The sequence below is a fragment of the Bos indicus genome, chromosome 29 (genome assembly GCF_029378745.1).
Source record: "Bos indicus isolate NIAB-ARS_2022 breed Sahiwal x Tharparkar chromosome 29, NIAB-ARS_B.indTharparkar_mat_pri_1.0, whole genome shotgun sequence".
NCBI classification, from domain to species: Eukaryota; Metazoa; Chordata; class Mammalia; order Artiodactyla; family Bovidae; genus Bos; species Bos indicus.
The window spans coordinates 20,697,871-20,719,591 of NC_091788.1; the positions used below are offsets into that span (position 1 = coordinate 20,697,871).

The window sequence follows — 21,721 nt, forward strand, 5'->3', positions numbered from 1 at the left end:
TATAGAATTTTTACATGTACATTCATTAATATAAAAATAGCTATTAATTTATATATATAGCCATTAATTGATTTTGGAATCATAAATGATGATGTTCATAAAATTAGATGAAAGTTTTCAACCTTTTTTCTTTTTTTCAGAAAGTATTTGCCTATATTTGAAATTGGGTCTCAGATGGCGCTAGTGGTAAAGAACCTGCCTGCCAGTGCAGGAGACATAAGAGACTTGACTTCGATCCCTGGGTCGAGAAGACCCCCTGCAGTAGGAAATGGCAAGCCACTCCAGTATTCTTGCCTGGAGAATCACATGGACAGAGAAGCCTGGTGGGCTACAGTCCATGGGGTCACAAAGAATTGGACACAACTGAAGCAAATTAGTCAATATTTGAAATTAGCTGATCTTTAAAAATTGGTAGAAGTCACCTTCTAGCCCTGGAATATATGGGAAAAGACGTCTTTCAGCATAATAAAATTTTGAATGTATTCAGTTATTCAAGTATTACATTTCTTCTTGCAAAAATGTTAGCATTTTATATTTATTCATCTAGAAATTTACATATACATTTTAAATGTGCCAGTGACCTGTTGCTCATAATAACTTATTTTGTTTAATTCCTGTTATGACTATTAGCTCTCTTTTAATTAAACATTTTAAAATTGGAGTCTTTTTATTCTTAATCTTTCTCAAAGCCTATTTATCAGTCTTTTCAAATAACTTAAAAATCCTTTTTTTTCTATTTTATTGTTGTCTTCACCAACTTTTATAATACTCTCTTTCTTACACTGATGTTTTGCTTTTTCAACTTCTTGAATTTTTGTTGCTAGTACTGTCTTTCTGGAAAAAATGCATGTAAAGCTCTGAATCTACCTCAACTATTACACTGGCACATAGTGTCTTCATTATTATTATTTCTTTACATATTTTATTATTTCTTAGTAACTAAAGAGTTATTAGGAAATGTTTTATATATTTTCCAAACATAAGGAATTGTTTAACTATTTATTTAAACATTTATTAAAATACATTGAAACTTTTGCTATCAGTAATTTTTTGCCTACATTATTCTTTCAATTGGAAATTTTATTTATTACAATTGTTTTCTTTCTATTGAGTAGATTAAATTTAGTTTCTATTTAAACTATATGCCAGATAACAATTTTAGGGTAATCATGCATGTTATTTTAATTTGAATTATTCCCCAAATTCTTCAAATAAGGAAACTTGCAGGTTAAAGAACTTAATTTTATAGACAATAGATGGACCACTGGGCTTCCCAGGTAGCTCAGTGGGTAAAGAAATTGCCTGCAATGCAGGAGACACGAGTCCAGTCCCTGGGTTGGGCAGATCCCCTGGAGGAGGGCAAGGCAACCTGCTCCAGTATTCTTGACTGGAGAATCCCATGGACAGAGGAGCCTGGCGGGTACAGTCCACGGGGTCACAAAGAGTTGGACATGACTGGAGCGACTGAGCACGCATGTACAGATGAACCACTAGGAATTTAAACCTGAATATTCTTATTCTGTGCTTCCCTGGTGGCTCAGATGGTAAAGCGTCTGCCTGCAATGCAGGAGACCTGGGTTCGATCCCTGGATCGGGAAGTTCCTCTGGAGAAGGAAATGACAACCCACTCCATTTGCCATTTCCATCTTGCCTGGAAAATCCCATGGATAGAGGAGCCTTTCTTTTCTTTCTTTCTTTCTATTCTTATTCTGTAGCACATGTTAGGTTATGAATACATTTAGGGAGTTTCTGGCTCAGTACAATATTATGGGGTGGGAGAGGAAAATCCTCCCTCAAGATTCAATGCTGAATTTTAAGAAAAGCACTAGAAGGGTTCTGAGAGAGAACTTCTTCTCCCCAACTATGCATCCCTTGTCCCCATTATTCTGATACTTGGCTATTCTAGCTTTTGCTGAGCTCCTTTAAAAATTATAGCTTTCTTCTTTTGGGATGTTAGACACAGTTTGTGTAACATATTAGAGTAAACACAGGTCCATGCCTTGGCTTCTCTAAATATTAACTGTGTAAATACAAGCAACAGTTATTCACTTTCAGTAAAAAAAAAATTAAAAAAAATAGTGTGCCATTTTGTTGTGAGAATCTGAGAAAATAGTATGTGTGGAAACTTCTATTCTGGTCTAAATGCCATTATTTATGACTGGGCTATGCACAAATTGAGATTAAATATGATAAGTCAAGGCAGAAATGGGATTGTAGTTAGGGTCACTCAGTACACGGGGTCAGATTTTGAGGGGAGGAATCGACACAGTAGTGCTAAAAATGTGTCTGCTCTTTCATGTGACATGTGTGTCCAAAGAAGGGCTTCCTAGGTGGCACCAGGGCTGAAGAACCTGCCTGCCAATGCAGGAGACGTTAAGAGATGCGGGTTCAATCCCTGACTTGGAAGATCCCCTGGAGGAGGGCATGGCAACGCACTCCAGTATTCTTGTCTGGGAAATCCCATGGACAGAGGAGCCTGGTGGGCTACAGTCAGTCCATAGAGTTGCACAGAGTCAGATATGACTGAAGTGACTTAGCACACGCATATGTCCAAAGAGCTAGACACGAGGGTGCACTCTATGTAGGTTTAGGTTAGCAGTGAGTGCTGCCATGGCATAACAGAGAAGAATAAAGGCACTCATCTTTACTGGTGGGCTGGACAGATAACAATGAATTTATTAACAGGATATAAATCTGCGCCTAGGAAAATCCAGTCATTATTACAAAGACTGTCTCCAGGAAGCAGTTACTCCAGATGACAGACAGGGCTAAGTTTCAGAGGCAAAATTCTATACTCTAATTCAGATTATTCAAGGAGGCCTTGCAAAAGAAAGGCAGGCATTTCTGCCAATTCTCAAAGGAGCTGGGGTCCCATATAATCAACCTGACAAACAGCCCCTATGTCGCAGAGCCTGCTGAAATCATTCAAACTGGCCAATCCTAGACCAGCTTACCTCGCTTAACCCCTTCCTTCCCATGGAAACCACAATAGAGGCTCTTGACCACAGTTTCTCCACCTTCATTTGCCCCGGGACTGACCTGGGGCTTCCCTGCATGGTCCCAGGTCATGTGGCATGTCACCCTTCTCGGAAACTGTGGGAAATAACTATCTTTCCAAATGGAGTCATTTCCTGATCTGTTGCTCTTGTGTGCTCATGCTGAGTTGCTTTAGTCGTGTCTAACTCTTCATAACCCCACGGACTGTAGCCCACCAGGCTCCTTTGTCCATGGGATTCTCCAGGCAAGAATACTGGAGTGGACTGCCATGCCCTCTTCCAGGGGATCTTCTTGACCCAGGGATCGAACCTGTGTCTCCTGTGGCTTCTATATTGTAGGTAGATTCTTTACCACTGAGCCACCGGGGAAGCCCTTCTGTTGGTCTTACTATACCTTATAATTTTAATTTTATTATATTTATTATAATAAATATAATTATAATTACATAATTATACATATATATAATATATATAAATATAAATATAATTTTAATTTTAATTAATAGACTATACTTTAAAAAAGACTCAGGCCCTCAAATAAAATAAAAGCTTCAATCCCCATAAGTTGTACATAAAGGGGGAACAGGTAGAAATCTAGTTTTCAGCACTACTATCCAGACCACTCTCCCTCCTGCTTATGGGGAATATTAGTCATAAAAATTGAAATATGAAGGTCAAGTGAACATCATTTTGAGAGAGAAAATCTGGAGAGAATATTCATTCTTAAACCTTGGGGTGTATCAGGATCACCTGTGGAGATGATTAAATAGGTAGATGGTGTAGCCCCACCCTTGAGAGACATCTATTCAGTGGTTGTAGGGCATGGCTCAGGGTTCTGTATAGCTTAACTTAGTTCAAGGTCACATCCCAAATCCAAGGGCTGCTGATATGGGGCCTGACACCAGCACTCCTGTCCTCAGTTTCTCATTCATAAATAAGGGTTGGGAATTGGTAGACCCCTAAGAAGCAAATACATATTATTTTTGGAATGAATGCTGATGAAGCACGTTTTATAATCTTGGTGATGATGTTTTATTTATTGTATTTTCATTTGTTAGAGGTGTGTTTGTTCAATAGTGATTTTGGGGAAAAAAAATAAATGAACAATTCTCCAGCTCCCAAGCAAAGGACACAAAAAAGAAACACTTACAGTAGCCTCTTGTTTTTCTGCTTTGTCAGCTGTCTCCTTAAGCTGACTTTCCAGGGCCTCCTGGAGAGCCTTCATTTGTTCTCTTGTTTAGGAGAAAACAGAGAGGAAAAGAGAGACATAATATAAATCTGTACACTATGAAATAAGATTTCACTGCACATATACACTTAGGAAACATAACTAGAAAATAGAGAGACAGAGTTAAATATACAGGATGCATCTCAGGATTATGGTAAAGATTACTGTCTCCCATGGAAGCTTGAAAAGCAAGCTGCATTTAAGAGCAATTGCCTTGCTCTTGTGTCTCATAAGAATCCCACTGTGAGAGCTGCAGTATGTGTCAAATCATATCAATAAAATAATTAAGAGTTGGAAAGCTAATTTTAGTGACAGCATGCTAGGGTGTGAATATGCTGTTCAGAAAAAAAAAAAAAAAAAAAAAACAGTTACCATAGACTTGCTGATAGGATAAAACGATCATTTCCTTGGATGCCCCAGTTGACTAAATCTAAAGCATTATGTTTTAGACATCTTGTGTAAGGTCTGAGAGTTTTTGTAAAGACAAAGAGAAAAAAAGACTTATTTCTAATGTGAAAGCTCATTTATTGGGGATAATAAAAACCACATGTCTTCACACATATGCACATTGTGTCTCAAGCTCACTAGGACATACGGACCCTGTCTCACATTAAAAATTACATACTTTCATAAATACGCAGTTCCTTCAAAGGTTTAGGATTTTCTCAATTATGACAGATTTTATTACCTTTCTGTGCCTTCATTTTATCATCTAAGCTATCACTTCAGACAGCAGATAACAGCATATGAGTGAAGTATGTGTGTTAAGTGTTGCCGTGTGTTAAGTATGGCTAGAGGACTAAACTCCTTCAAAGCAACAGCAAAGACCAAATGAAAACCTAGCGTATAGACTAAAATTCCCAGTCTAGAGCCAAAAGATAACTTCTGGAACAGAAATATTTTCTTGGTGTGTAACCACAATAGGGAGACTATGGAATAGGAGAGTATACTCTGAGACTCATTTTTATCCATCCATAAAATGGACACAATGACAGAACTGCCTCGGAGATTTGTAGTGAGGTTTAGAAGACAATAAGGCACGCAAAATACTTGGAAAATAATCACTCACTACACATGAGATCCGGAGAAAGCAATGGCACCCACTCCAGCACTCTTGCCTGGAAAATCACATGGACGGAAGAGCCTGGTAGGCTGCAGTCCATGGGGTCGCGAAGAGTCGGACACGACTGAGAGACTTCACTTTCACCTTTCACTTTCATGCATTGGAAAAGGAAATGGCAACCCACTGCAGTGCTCTTGCCTGGAGAATCCCAGGGATGGGGGAGCCTGGTGGGCTGCCGTCTGTAGGGTCGCACAGAGTCGGTCACGACTGAAGCGACTTAGCAGCAGCAGCAGCAGCACACGTGAGATCACTGTCATAACCACTGGTACCACTAGAGGTCCCTGTGTTCATTCTTTGACTAGCACATCCTGCACAAACGCAAGCTGCTCTTTCCCGCAGAACTTAATGACGCCTCCAGTTTGCGTATCTAGAAACTCCTAGGTCACACTCTCAGTTTTAGGACTATCCGTGAAAGTCTATACGATTGTTGGAATCAATCTGGATGTTGTTTACCAAAGCAAAACATAATAGGGACAAGTTATAAAATAATTACAGTCACTTTGGTTCTTAGTTGATTTATGCGTGATTGGTTAAAACTTTAATATGCTTTCGTTTAAAGTGGATTTTAAATCTCAGTTTCCATTACAGCCTCAAATAGGTTTCATTTACTAAAACTGTTTATTAGAATGAAGTGTCACATGTGCTGACTGCTAAGTTGATTCAGTCATGTCCGACTCTTTGCGACTCTATGGACTGTAGCCCACCAGGCTCCTCTGCCCATGGGATTCTCAGGCAAGAATACTGGAGTGGGTTGCCATTTTCTTCTCCAGGGGGTCTTCCTGACCCAAGGATTGAACCCTCATCTCTTAAGTTTCCTGCATTAGCAGGCAGGTTCTTTACCATAGGTGCAACCTGGCAAGCCCCCAAAGTGCCATATACGGATACTTAAAATCTGGATTTCCATGACTGCTTCTGATATTTTTCACAAAGAACACTTGTGACATAATATAATATGAATGTCTACCTATATTGTAGGCTTATAGTACACCAGGCACTCAATAAACTTCACATCAAATTGTAGTATCTTATTGCAAATGGAAAACCGATGCATAAAGAGGTAGCGGAACTGTTCTGGACCATAAGTGCTCAAATTCTAGAGTCATTATAATACCTCTATTGAGGGAGAGAGACAGAGAGAAAAAGAAGGACAGAAGGATCCACGTTCTATTCCTAACACTCAAATATTCAACAAGTATTGAATAAAAATAGAACAGGACTATCATGATCTGTGTGCTTAGTCGCTCAGTCATGTCTGACTCTTTGTGACCCCATGGACTCCTCTGTCCATGGGGATTCTCCAGGTAAGAATCCTGGAGTGGGTTGCCATATCCCCCTCCAGGGAATCTTCTCAACCCAGGAATCAAATCCAGGTCTCTGCCTTCGTAGGAGGATTCTTTACCATCTGAGCCACCAAGGAAGCCCAAGAATACTGGAGTAGGTAGCCAATCCCTTCTCCAGGGGATCTTCCTGACCCAGAAATCGAACCACGATCTCCTGCATTGCAGGCATATTCTTTACCAGCTGAGCTATCAGGGAAGCCCTAGGAATATTATATTTCCAACTAAAAACTTTTATATTAGAATCTTATAATAATTATTCATTACTTCTGGATTTTAAAATTCTCATTTTTATTTTTAAAGTGATACATATGTTTTAAATTATAAAATATAAATTTTATAAAATCCAATATATATACATATATATTCAAAAATACCCACATACTGACATCTATAGGCAATGGGGAATAAGAAAAAAAAAAGTAAACTGCAAAAGCTGTTAACAAAAACTGGAGAAACAGAATTCTGCACATTTTCACGGCAAGGAAAGCTATCCACCAGGATGGCAAAGCAATCCTTTTGAAACTGTTGAATATCTCCATCTCCTCTTAGATTTTTCAAGCTTATTTCTGCACATTCTCACTGCTCTCATGCTTTAGGTGTCCCCAAACCCCCCAAACTTGGTGAGTTTTACTCCAATGAGAAATTCTTGCTGACTTGCTCAAGAACCATCCCTGTCCACCAAGTGAGATTTGCACAGGATAGAGCTCTTCTAGGTCCCTATCTGGCACTGAACTGAAACTTGAATTCTAAAGAACTGTGACAGGCTTCTCCAATGCTGAGTATATTTCAGCATAGAATTGCATGGTTACAAGGAATTTTAAAAGGCAGCTCTTTCACACATCTTCCATTTCCAATTATAAACATAAAAATGACTCACCCTACAGGAAGGTATTTTTTTCGAATGGTTACCAGCCTGTATTGCAGTAACATTACAGAAAGAAATCTTGCTGCTATCCCAGGCATTCTTTTCCTTTTCAGAGAACTCAATATAGTAAAATCCATTAGTACACAGAGTCCAAAACTGCTTTCTCAGAATCTCTATCCAGCAACCATTGTACAGCGTAAAATATATCATTCCTTTTTATTTTCAAGACATGCATGCATGCTAAGTGGCTTCAGTTGTTGAAGCTTCAGTTCTGGCTTCAGTTGTGGCTTCAGTTCTGTGCGGCCCTATGGATGGTAGCCCACCAGGCTCCTCTGTCCATGGGATTCTCTAGGCAAGAATACTGGAGTGGGTTGCCATTTCCTTCTCCAAAATACTGAGTACTCTTCTATCCCCCAGGATTTCTATTTTGTGGTTGGATAATCTCACTCCTCACACGGTATGGCTTAAAAGTCTCTCCATCAACTTGAAGATCCTTTTATGAATATTGCCTAGGCTGTCTAAATATTTTTGTAAATGTAAAAATCAAGAGTCAATGCAACTTTCTCTCTCTCTCATGTAAAATTCTGTGTGCGTGTGTGCACACCCACACACACTCCTTTTTCTGTACCTCTTGGTGGAAAGACATGCTGCTGTACCTGGTTATTTATGGCCACCTCATATCCTCTGAGTTTACTTACTTATAATCTGGTACAGCTAAACAGAGAGATTTCATTAGTTGCTTCTTGGCACACAATTCCAAGAGGGAAATTCTAATTGATTCAGTTTTGTTTTGCTGGCCACCTTGAGCTAATTAACTGTATCCAGTGATATCAGAGTCAGATAAAAAGTAGTCTAGAGACCACTTCTCAAGGGAAGGACCAGGTGATAATCCCAGAGGACAAAGAATTACTGGGAATGGGGTATATACCTAGATGGCATCTGCAATACATTATAATCTTTCCAGCTCTGATAATACTTCTAAATTTGCAACCAGTTAATACTATTTATAGTCTGAGAAGGTTTTTCTCTTTTACTATTTATCAATCTCTCTTACTTTGGAAATGAGATACATAGCCTCTTTCACATTCAGATAATTATAATTTTTATATATCTCTAACGAAACAGAAAAAAAACCACATATCAAATGCATTATACTTTTGAGAAATCATCTATTGGTATGTGATTTATTTGAATTTTCCATTCTGACTTTGTGCATTACATAAGTTACGCATTTTAAGCAAATTTTATAGTTTTGGATGAAACTTGGAAAGCATAATTCCAAAATATTTGCTCCATTTAATCCATTCATTGAAAGACTTGGTCCATCATCTGCCATTCATATACCATGCCAAATATGATGATGACCTGAAATTCTTAATACCTCTAGTCATATTTTTCCTTGTTTGCATGGATATTTTGAGTGTCATGTAGAAAAAGCCTTAGATAACTTAAGAAAATAGCAGCAAACTAAAGGAATACGTTTTTCCTTTTCCACATCATGCATAAGCCTGTCTCTTCATCTGTGTTTCTTGTGCAATAAGAAACACTGACGCTGTTGTCTTCACGCCCTGGTGCTCGCTGATGAGATCTCTCTGTCCTCTCCTCTAGGCCACCTTTTTTCAACCTGGTCTATGTCTCTTTCTTTCTGCCTTGAACGATGTTGTCAGAATAATTCCCCTAAAATTCATTTTACATTATATCATCCTTTTTCAGAGCTACCTAAATGAGCCTTCTGTTGAAGTCCACTTTCAGCCAACTTTCAAGAATGGCCCCCGTCTACGTATGACAGCCTCATTTTCTAATCTTTCCTGACTCACTCTGTCCTCTTCAGTCAACGCAATCCCCTCACTGGTGTTGCACATGGATTATGCAGAAGTCATTTCCACTTTTATGTTTTTGCTAATTATCTTTTCCAAACGTGGGAGAGTCTGCAAAGCTAATAACTTTCAGTGACACTTGGTCTGCTTTAATTAGCTATTCCTATTGAAAATATGGCTTATAATTCTCCACTAACTCAGTGAACCACAAATGCTTATGTGTTTTAAAAGGTGGATGATTTCAAACCAGTAAAAATAGGTTAAAATTATGTACTTTTGAAAATATGATCAGACCTATATTTTACATGAGATCTTTTTAATATTGGACTCTGGAGAGAATTTCATGTTCAAGAAATAAAGATTTCATTGAAATACGAAAAGAGTCAAGATGAGATGCTCGATTTGGTATTTTTAACATGTCATTGCCTCAATGATATGAGGTTTCTGGATCAAGAGGCAAAGACAGTGGAGAAGATACAAGATGGTAAGCAGAGGGTACATAGTGTGGTGCCTGCCAGCTTCTTAAACAGCTTTCTGCTTTGGAAGCAAACTAATAAATTTAGGTAAACTAACTTGAAAGGGTGTGACTATAGGTAAGATACAGCAGAGCAAATTCCAATTTAATACAACTCTCAGCAGCTTGCTTAAGCATTTTGAGCAACAATTTCCCATTTATTGAATGGGGACAATAATAACTACTCTGTAATTGTATTGAAACAAAAAATGTATGTATATATATAAAACCAGCAGAGCCTCTAATAAATGTATAACAAATAACAAAGGCTAGCTCTTTTTTACCTTATAATACCTTGGTTTTTTTTATGTGTTTGTTAGACAAGCAATTTTAAGTCATAAGGTTTTTTTTTTTTTTTAATTCTAGGTATAAATCTAGCTCATACTTCACTTTCTTTAAAAAATAAAGTTAGAGTAATAAAAATGTTCTAATTCTATTATGCTATTAATAAAATTACCCCATTCCTTACCAACCCAATTATCACCAGGATCAAGTTGTGACACTATTAAAAATGGCCCACTATGTCAAAGCTGTCGGATCTGTATACTGATGGGCAGATTTATCTTATAAGATGGGCTCCGTCTTATAAGATAATAGAGGAACATACTCCAGATCCTTAATAGCTAAATTGAGATCTGCATATAGGCATGGTCACTATTAGCATCACCCATCATGAGGGAACATACTAGAAATACAGAATCTCAAGTGCCACCCTATATATATATAGTGATTTGAGCAAGATTCTCATATATTAAAATGTAAATAAGGTTATAAAGAGATGAATACATTTAAAATAAACTTATTCATGTGAAGTTGCTGAATGAATTTTGGTGATGGAAAAAAAGAACTGAGAAAATGAAAGAACGCAGCCTTACCTTTGTTTCTGACCTATTTCCAGAAGCTTCTGAACATCAGTTTTAGCAGATATCTCATCGTTTTTCAAATTCTGATAAGAAAATTGGGAAAAGGAAGTCTTATTCAGGTGATAGATTGAAGCTGACTCTACTGTTGTGTTTATGGCACAAGGTGTGCCCTGAAATAAGAACGTGCAAATGAGGCTATGATGGCCCCTTGGCTCTCAGGACGCACAGTTTATGACACCAACTAGGGAAGGTGCTACAGTGAGTGAAAGGGAATGAACTGAGTTTCAGTCTTTAGAGGTTCAGTGAAAGAGAAAGAACTCTCCAAATTTCTAGGTGTCTTTTTAAATGAATATGCCTGTATTTTTGCTTAGTCACTCAGTTGTGTCTGACTCTTTGCAACACCATGGACTGTAGCCCATCAGACTCTTTGTTCATGGGATTCTCTAGGCAAGAATACTGGAGTGGGTTGCCATTCCCTTCTGCAGGGGATCTTCCTGACCCAGGGATTGAATTCCAATCTCCTGCATTGCAGGTGTATTCTTTGCCATCTGAGCCACCAGGGTAGCTCCATAATGGAATATAAAATATATTATCTGATCTTCATTCGAAGTTTTACCATGTTCTCTGCAGGTATGTGAAACTTGTTTTGGCATAGTTTCTACAAACAAAGGGAGACATAAAAGACTTCTCTAAATAAGCTAAATAATAATACATTCAAAATCAAAGCAGTCAAATGGCATGTACCTATTTGGTTGTGTCTATCTATTATTTATAAGTAATGCATTAGAATACATGTAAAAAAAACTAGGACCAGTTCAAATTGTAATAGTACTGTATAGATAGTGGATTAAGGGAAAAAAATACCACCTCACTCATTAGTCTTTATTTACTCTGGCAAATTTAGCATTGATAGACTGTGAATCAAAACAGAGAACTGCACTGAGCTTTTCTAATTAGGTAAGCTGTCTTGTTAAGCCTTCCCTAAGAACTTTCTTATTTATACCCAATAAATTATTTAACATGGTAACAGATCCTTCTTGATGTTAAAAGTTGAAATAGAGATAATAATATTGTTTGTAGGAAGAGCAGCTATGACAAGTAAAACATTAACAAGAATGGCAAACGCTTTGTTTACTTAATATTTATTTAACATCAAAGGCATGGTGTCTGCCTTCACCGATTTTTCATCCTAAAGCTACAAACAATTTTCATACAGTAAGTTAAGTGTTCTGATAGGCATGTGGTAGAGTGAACTTCACAAAAGAAGAATCTTTCCTAAAATGATTGAGGTCATTATTAGGAAATAGCCAATAAAAGATGCTGTGTTTATTTGCAAAAAGTGCATGTATTCCAGCTAAGTCGCTTCAGCAACGTTCAACTCTTTGTGACCCCAATAGACTGCAGTCTGCCAGGCCCCTCTGTCCATGGAATTCTCCATGCAAGAATGCTAGAGTGAGTTGCCATTTCCTTCTGCAGGAGATCTTTCCAATTCAGGGATCGAATTGGAAATCGATCCCATGTCTCTTACATCTCCTGCACTGGCAGGTGGTTTCTTTACCTGGGAAGCCCTTGGGAAGAATAGCTTGATGAAGAAAACAGGATAGAGGAGGGTTGAGGGGAAATCACTAACCATCTAATTTACATTTCAAAGTGCATCACGGCCATATGGCCCGTGGCAGGTCACAAAATCTGCCTTTTAACTTCCTTGTGTGATAAATTGTGGGATTATTTCCAGAAAAACTGCTTCTGCTTTACTGACTATGCCAAAGCCTTTGACTGTGAATCACAACAAACTGTGGAAAATTCTTCAAGAGATGGGAATACCAGACCACCTGACCTGCCTCCTGAGAAATCTATATTCAACTCAAGAAGCAACAGTTAGAACTGGACATGGAACAACAGACTGGTTCAAAATCAGGAAAGGAGTACATCAAGGCTGTATATCGTCACCCTGTTTATGTAACTTACATGCAGAGTACATCATGAGAAATGCTGGGCTGGATGAAGCACAAGCTGGAATCAAGATTGCCAGGAGAAATATCAATAACCTCAGATATGCAGATGGCACCACCCTTATAGTAGAAAATGAAGAAGAACTAAAGAGCTTCTTGATGAAAGTAGAAGAAGAGAGTGAAAAAGTTGGCTTAAAGCTCAGCATTCAGAAAACTTAAGATTATGGCACCTGGTCCAATCACTTCATAGCAAATAGATGGGGAAACAGTGGAAACAGTAACAGACTTCATTTTTCTGTGCTCCAAAATCACTGCAGATGGTGACTGCAGGCATGAAATTAAAAGATACTTGCTCCTTGGAAGGAAGGTTATGACCAACTTAGACAGCATATTAAAAAGCAGAGATGTTACTTTGCCAACAAAGGTCCGTGTAGTCAAGGCTACGTTTTTTCCCGTGGTCATGTATGGATGTGAGAGTTGGACTATAAAGAAAGCTGAGTGCCAAAGAATTGATGCTTTTGAACTATGGTGTTGGAGAAGACTCTTGAGAGTCCCTTGGACTGCAAGGAGAGCAAACCAGTCAATCTTCAAGGAAAACAGTCCTGAATATTCATTGGAAAGACTGATGTTGAAGCTGAAACTCCAATACTTTGGCCACCTGATGCAAAGAGCCAACTCATTGGAAAAGACTCTGATGCTGGGACAGATTGAGTGCAGGATGAGAAGGAGATAACAGAGGATGAGATGGTTGGATGGCATCACCGACCCAATGGACAAGAGTTTGAGTAAACTCCAGGAGTGGGTGATGGACAGGAATGCCTGGTGTGGTTCAGTTCACGGGGTCACAAAAAGTTGGACACCACTTACAGATTGAACTGAACTAACATTTAGATAAACTGTGGGATTTCAAATTTAGGGCTTCCCGGATAACTCAAATGGTAAAAAATCTGCCTGCAATTAAGGGAGACCCAGGTTTGATCCCTGAGTCGGGAAGGTCTCCTGGAGAAGGAAATGGCAACACACTCAAGCATTCTTGCTGGAGAATTCCATAGACAGAGGAGCCTGGTGGGCTACAGTCCATGGAGTTGCAGAGAGTTGGACACGGCTGAACAACTATTACACACAAAATTTAGAAAAGCCACAGAGGACAGTGGAGGATAGGGGTCCTGGCAAGCTGTAGTCCATGCGGTTTAAAGAGTCAGACACAACTTAATGACTGAACAACAACAGTAGACAGTTATTGGAAAACTCAAAGGGGATAATAGATGTGTGAATTAACTTTGCATAAATATGTTTATTCATTTGGCTATCTGCTATACTCTGGCATTGTAAAGGGAACCAGAATTAAAAAGTCACCACGTTTTCTTCAAGAAATTGAAAAAGTACAACATATGAGATAAAGAAATATAAAGGCAAAGAATAGGTAGACAGATGGGGCTCTGCAAAGTGTATGCAATTAAAGAGCAGGACAGCACTTAATAAATTATTATTTCCCCAGCAATAGCAGAGAAGTGAGATGCACATCTTGGAAAATAATTTTGATGACTTTGAGGATACTAAAGATTGATATGCTGCTGCTGCTAAGTCGATTCAGTCGTGTCCGACTCTGTGCCCACCAGGCTCCCCTGTCACCGGGATTCTCCAGGCAAGAACACTGGAGTGGGTTGCCATTTCCTTCTCCAATGCATGAAAGTGAAAAGTGAAAGGGAAGTCGCTCGGTCGTGTCCGACTCTTAGCGACCCCATGGACTGCAGCCTTCCAGGCTCCTCCATCCAATGGATTTTCCAGGCAAGAGTACTGGAGTGGGGTGCCATTGCCTTCTCCGAAAGATTGATATATCTAATAATTAATCAATACAATGTTTATTGACTGATGAGTATTACTAAGCCATTCAGGTGTTATGGTTACAGAGATGAACAAGACTTACAAAGATCATATCTTTATGAAGCTATATTGGAAAATAAAATATGTACAATTAGCAATATTTACTCACTTATTAGATGTATGCCTTTGGGAAATTTCTTTGACCTATTTGAATCTTGTTTCCTCATTTCAAAATTATAAAAAAGTTATCATAATTTTGTGAAGATATTGTTAAGGAGATTTAGCAAGAAAAAAATTAAAAATTCACCTTGTACAATGAATGGAACAAAATTTAAAAAAAATAAAATTTTCAAGTACATTTAGGGATTGACTTGTTATTGTTACTCTTTTAAAAAGGTAACTCTGTACAAAATGATACATTTCTTTCAAATAATTTCCTAGGCTGTAACTAGATGATGCTGTGAAAGTGCTGCACTCAATATGCCAGCAAATTTGGAAAACGCAGCAGTGGCCACAGGACTGGAAAATATCAGTTTTCATTCCAATCGCAAAGAAAGCAATGCCGAAGAATGCTCAAACTACTGCACAATTGCACTCATCTCACATGCTAGTAAAGTAACGCTCAAAATTCTCCAAGCCAGCTTCAGCAATACGTGAATCATGAACTTCCTGATGTTCAAGCTGGTTTTACAAAAGGCAGAGGAACCAGAGATAAATTGCCAACATCCGCTGGATCATGGAAAAGGCAAGAGAGTTCCAGAAAAGCATCTATTTCTGCTTTATTGACTATGCCAAAGCCTTTGACTGTGTGGGTCACAATAAACTGTGGAAAATTCTGAAAGAGATGGGAATACCAGACCACCTCACCTGCCTCTTGAGAAATCTGTATGCAGGTCAGGAAGCAACAGTTAGAACTGGACATGGAACAACAGACTGGTTCCAAATAGGAAAAGGAGTTTGTCAAGGCTGTATATTATCACCCTGCTTATTTAACTTATATGCAGAGTACATCATGAGAAATGCTGGGCTGGAAGAAGCACAAGCTGGAATCAAGATTGCCAGGAGAAATATCAATAGCCTCAGATATACAGATGACATCACCCTTATGGCAGAAAGTGAAGAGGAACTAAAAAGCCTCTTGATGAAAGTGAAAGAGGAGACTGAAAAAGTTGGCTTAAAACTCAACATTCAGAAAATGAAGATCATGGCATCTGGTCCCATCACTTCATGGGAAATAGATGGGGAAACAGTGGAAACAGTGTCAGACTTTATTTTTCTGGGCTCCAAAATTACTTCAGATGGTGACTGCAGCCATGAAATTAAAAGATGCTTACTCCTTGGAAGGAAAGTTATGACCAACCTAGATAGCATATTCAAAAGCAGAGACATTACTTTGCTAACCAAGTTCCGTCTAGTCAAGGCTAAGGTTTTTCCTGTGGTTATGTATGAATGTGAGAGTTGGACTGTGAAGAAGCCTGAGCGCCGAAGAATTGATGCTTTTGAACTGTGGTGTTGGAGAAGACTCTTGAGAGTCCCTTGGACTGCAAGGAGATCCAACCAGTCCATTCTGAAGGAGATCAGCCCTGGGATTTCTTTGGAGGGAATGATGCTGAAGCTGAAACTCCAGTACTTTGGCCACCTCATGCGAAGAGTTGCCTCACTGGAAAAGACTCTGATGCTGGGAGAGACTGGGGGCAGGAGGAGAAGGGGACGATAGAGGATGAGATGGCTGGATGGCATCACTGACTCGATGGACGTGAGTCTGAGTGAACTCCGGGAGTTGTTGATGGACAGGGAAGCCTGGCGTGCTGCGATTCATGGGGTTGCGAAGAGTTGGACACAACTGAGCAACTGAACCGAACTGAACTGAACAGGCTACAGGTCCAGAGAGACTGAGAACCCTGCAGATATTGTAAAGATGACCGCTTATGGCATTTCTTTCACTACATGCTCAGAAAATTCTCAGTGCCAGATGTTCTATTCCTCTAAGAAGGTGCAAGTGTCAAATATCCTTTGTTGTCTCGTAAAATATTTGAATTTCCACTTAATGAAAAGGTACAGTTCTGGCATCGGCTTCCTATGGCAATTAATACACAGTCATTTTTATCCTCTACGTGCATCCCTGATGCTCCGTGTCTACTTCCACCGTGGAACTGTCGTTCCTGCACTGTCACCAGCACGCTACCTGTCACTGTGTCCTTGGAGTCTAAGTGATTTTTCTATTTTCATGTTCTCAAGATGTAATACAGCTTCTGGAATGTGAGCTTGGGTGTTGGCTTCAAAATAGCAGACCTATCTCCCAGCTGTCCTCGTGCTCTTAGTTTCCGAGCCCTTTTCTAACTCTGTTTTCTTACCTATAAAATGAGACTAATAATAATCATGCATAATTATCATGTGAAAATTAATTTTAAAAAATGAAGAAAGAGTACCTAACACAAGAGACCACATTCAATACACTGCAACCGCAGTGATTACTGACACCATCGTCGCTGTCACAGGACTAGAAAGCTAAGAACAATGGTGATTACGCAAGGTTCAGAAACGTGCTTCTGGGAAATAACTAACAGACCAGCTTTGAGTCAGACTGGTTGTATTTAAATTCTGGCTTCCCTTGTGACTTTCAAGTAAGATTCCTCATGTATAACAAGAAAAATCACATTTATGATGCCTATTCTCATTGGTATTTTATGAGAATTAAATTCTATAACACATGCAAAGCTTTTGGGGTACACTGTATATTCAGTAACTACAATGTTAAAGGAAAATATTAAAATATATTCTCAGATATTTCAGAAACTTTTCAAGTATAGGTATTGTGTTTGGTTTTTACTTGAGATTTCACTGAATGTTAATCCATTTTCACAGATGACAGGATGTGAGGATTTACCCACTGTAGTAATGAGGTTTATCAAAGAATTTTCAGAACTATCTTTTGTGGAATTTAAAGTTCTCTCCTAGAGATCATTTATATATTCATTTAAGTCTTGGCCATAATTGCTTTTCATCATTTTGTAATATAAAACACACAGGGGTCAAGTTGATCTTAGAAGCTGTGAGAAACTGAGGGCTTTGCCAAGCACCCAAATTTCTCATTCCTGGATGCTTAGACTGCATTTCAAATGACATTTGTTTTCAAAGCTCATATAATAATAAATAATAACTCCCATGGTCAAGCCCAGGAATATATTCAAACTGGTAAAAAAAAAATTGTGGAAGTCTTCATGTATCAGTCCACTGAGACAAACTAGGTGATTCCCTATACTTGGCTGCTGAGAAAATTAGTTTTCATCTCACCTGAAGGTTGGTTTTAATTCCATCAAGTTCTCTTGATGTCTTTGTCAGCTGACGGAGGATGGTGCTTCGCTCCTTAAAGACTCGTTTCAGCTGCTTTTCTAGCTCTTCATAGTCCTGTCTAACACAGAAAGAAAAGGCATGAGGGCCTCCCAAATTCTTCACTTGGCTCTACCCATTTTGGCCATGATCACAAACCCTTGCATTTTAAGCAAAGTCTAGATGAATTGAAACCTAATTATTAGGATGTTTTATTTTTATTAGTTCATCTAAAAAGGAATTTTAAAAAAAGCAGCTTAAAAACAAGATTTTATTTTGCATTGATAACTAGCCAGGCTAGTTTCCAGAATAACACTGCACATCTTTTGCATCTATAACATAGTATATCAGATACCACTTGTAAATACAGATATTTTCCATGACATCACCACACTTTTTTCTCAGGTCCTTCAAGCTTTACAGCAAGGCATTTGATTGGAACCAATGTAGCTCAGAGATTTAGATAGATTCTGACACTGGGGGACAAACTTGGGTAGAACCAGGACAGAACGGAGGGGGTTTTCTTCACCCTTGGTTTGTAGGAAATGAAGTCCACTGAAAAGGGACCCCTTTTCAAATTTCTACTACTACTAAAGAAGTATTGGACAAAGCAAAATGCCTCTAAAAATCAGTCAGTCACTATAGTAATTACAGTGAAGTTTGAACAGACTTGTTAACTATTATCATGAAGGAAAGACTTATCTATCATACATACATACATATGTAATTTTTCCCCTATTTTTCTCATATGGACTTTGCAAGATAACAAGGTAGGTACTTGGTTCTAATTTTGCCAATATAAAAGACGGAGCTCAGAAAAATTCACTATGCTAAGATCTTACGCAAGGAATGAATGAACAAGTATTTGTGTGTGTATCTGTATATGTCATAGCAAGTGTGTATGTGCATGGAAAAAATGTACACAAGGAAATAGTTGTCAGTGAAGCCTAGGAACTATACCTGATAGGGAAAAGTTAAAAATGATTAACTGGCACACACAGGCGGTTAGAGATTAGAGTTATGAATCCAAGGAAGACTTCCTGGTAAAAGTGATACAAGATATACGCAGTTTGATCTAGATGTCTATCAACAGATGAATGGATAAAGAAGTTGTGATACATCTATACAATGGAATAATACTCAGCCACAAAAAGGAATGCATTTGAGTCTGTTCTAATAAAGTGGATGAACCTAGAGCCTATTATACAGAGTAACATAAGTCAGAAAGATAAATATAAATATTGTATACTAACACACATATCTATATATAACACACATATATAACACACTTTTCACTTTCATGCAGTAGAGAAGGAAATGGCAACCCACTCCAGTGTTCTTGCCTGGAGAATCCCAGGGACAGGGGAGCCTGGTGGGCTGCCGTCTATGGGGTCACACAGAGTCGGACACAACTGAAGCGACTTAGCAGCAGCAGCAACATACATATATGAAATCTAGAAAGATGATACTGATGAATTTATTTGCATGGTAGCAATGTAGAAAAAGACATAGAGCACAGACCTATGGACACAGAGGGAGGAGAGAAGGGAGAGGCTGAGGTGTAAGGAAGAAGTGAAGTGAAGTCACTCAGTCGTGTCCGACTCTTTGCGACCCCATGGACTGTAGCCTACCAGGCTCCTCAGTCCATGGGATTTTCCAGGCAAGAGTACTGAAGTGGGTTGCCATTTCCTTCTCCAGGGGATCTTCCCGACCCAGGGATCGAACCCGGGTCTCCTGCATTGTAGGCAGATGCTTTACCGTCTGAGCTACCTGGAGAGAGTAACAAACTTACAATATGTAAGTTATCTATATATAAAATAGATACCAATGGGAATTTGCTATAAGACTCAGGGAACTCAAACAGGGGCTCTGTAACAATCTAGAGGGGTGGGATAGGGAGGGAGATGGGAGGGAGGGGACGTGGGTGCACCTATGGCTGATTCTAGCTGCTGTTTGATAGAAAACAACAACAATCTGTAAAGCAATTATTCTTCAATTAAAAAATAACTTAAAATGAGCTTTGAAAGATAAGTAGAATTTAGCTATAGGGAAAGGAAATGCATGTATAAATACTAATAAAAATGAAAATACGTGTATAAATGTCAGAAGGTTTGGAGGAGGAAATAGTGGGTAATAAATCTGCTTCTGAAATGAGGATGTGAAGAATATGAGCAAAAGAATGCAAGTCTCTTAACATCGTTAGGAGGATGAGCATTGTTTTGAAAACAAGGAGAAGCAACTGGAGAGTTTTAAGCAGGGACTGACCTGTCAGCTTTATGTTTTGGAAAGACTTCTCTGGCTACAAACTGGGAAATGCACTGGAGGAAGGAAAGATGTGGAGAAAAGTAGGCAGTGGAGGAAGTTACCATTGCAATAATCCAGGGAAAAGACTGTGTTCGCCTAATTTAGATTCAAAGCACTAGAGACAGAGAAGCTTGGATTGATTTCAGCAAAACATACAAAATTGAATCTATGATATATAATTAAAATTTTTGTATTCTGTGTGTATGTTACAAGGAAAGAGTGGGAAGGAGCTAGTCATTGATGTTGCCAAGCCCCTGGTTTAGGCAACAGTTAAATGCAGCCCTTCACTGAAAGAGAGTCCACTGTATAAACAGGTTTTTAGTGAAAATGGGGTTGACGCATTCTGTATTCAACTTATAGGAAAATGGATCAAATTCTCTCTTTAGTTTCTTTGTCTGTAAAAGGCAGTGCTACATGACTGCATGAGATTGTTATATGTTACATGGAGCAACTTATATAAAACTTTGAACACGTAGGAGGTAATTCATTTTTTAAAAATATAAAATTTTTATGACTGAGGAATTTGATGAATTTACCATCTTTCTGCAGAATTATAAAGAAAATGGGTCTACCAGTGAGCTTAGTCATGACTAACAAATGAATGCCATCTACAATAGTTTTCTATTACAATTCTTTGCCTTTTCTCATTTTTTTAAAACACACGTTTCTAGCACTCTTCACTTTCTTCTTATTCAAAGGAAATTGGAATGCTCCACTGTAAGAACCTCAATATTTCTCCCTGGCTTTGAGATTTTCACTGATGAATCAGCCAGTAATAAGACAGCTATTAATGTCCCAGGTTTCCATTCAATCTCATTAGCAAAGTCAAATAATGAATAGCGAGGCATACAGTCATCTACGTCTAATTATACAACTTTACTTCATGACCTGATTTATCTTCCTGAATATCTGTGACAATAGACACATCTCCAAAATTATTTTAAGTGACCATAATCAATCACAGTGTTACATTCCAAATATTGACAATGTATTATATGCAAGATGGTCTTCTGTGTGTTCACTTTACTAATCTTCAGAACTCTATGAGAAAAGCATTAATATTAATAAGTTCTAGTACTAATTCTATTTTACAGTTGAAGAAACTGAGTCACAGGAATAATAACTTCCAGTAACATATTAAGGAAGTGTATCAGTCTCCAGTATCCAATGTCTTTGCCACCACACTGGAGGAACACACTGATTGCCTAGAATTTTGTTATAATTAAAAGTTCAATGTGCCCAACACAGATCTCATTCTGTGCTATTTCTGCCATCACTGTTGCATATATAAGTTTTAAGTATTTGGATTTATTTGCCATTAAATAAAATTATAAATAGCATTCCTTTATTATTGCTTTTAATCATCTTTTTGTTGGCATATAATTGCTTTACAATGGTCTGTAATCAGCTATGTGTACACATATATCTTCTCCCTCTTGGACCTCCCTCCCACCCGCTCCCCCATCCCAGACCTCTAGGTCATCACAGAGCATGAAGCTCAATTCCCTGTGCTATACAGCAGCTTTCCACTAGCTGTCTATTTTACACATATGTGCTAAGTCGCT

General features: G+C 38.4%; 1 protein-coding gene across 3 annotated transcripts in view; it reads right to left on the minus strand.

Moving 5' to 3' along the window:
- Window positions 1-21,721, minus strand: part of LUZP2 (leucine zipper protein 2) — a 517,925-nt gene that overhangs the window by 268,979 nt on the left and 227,225 nt on the right. For 2 of the 3 annotated variants that reach the window (XM_070783149.1, XM_070783150.1), the window contains 3 exons: window positions 17,817-17,934; window positions 10,759-10,829; window positions 4,147-4,228 (listed from right to left, as the gene is read on the minus strand). In XM_070783149.1, coding sequence (XP_070639250.1) covers window positions 4,147-4,228; window positions 10,759-10,829; window positions 17,817-17,934 — 271 coding nt within the window. The remainder of the gene's footprint in view (window positions 1-4,146; window positions 4,229-10,758; window positions 10,830-17,816; window positions 17,935-21,721) is intronic. The other variant, XM_019955362.2, reaches the window with a different exon arrangement.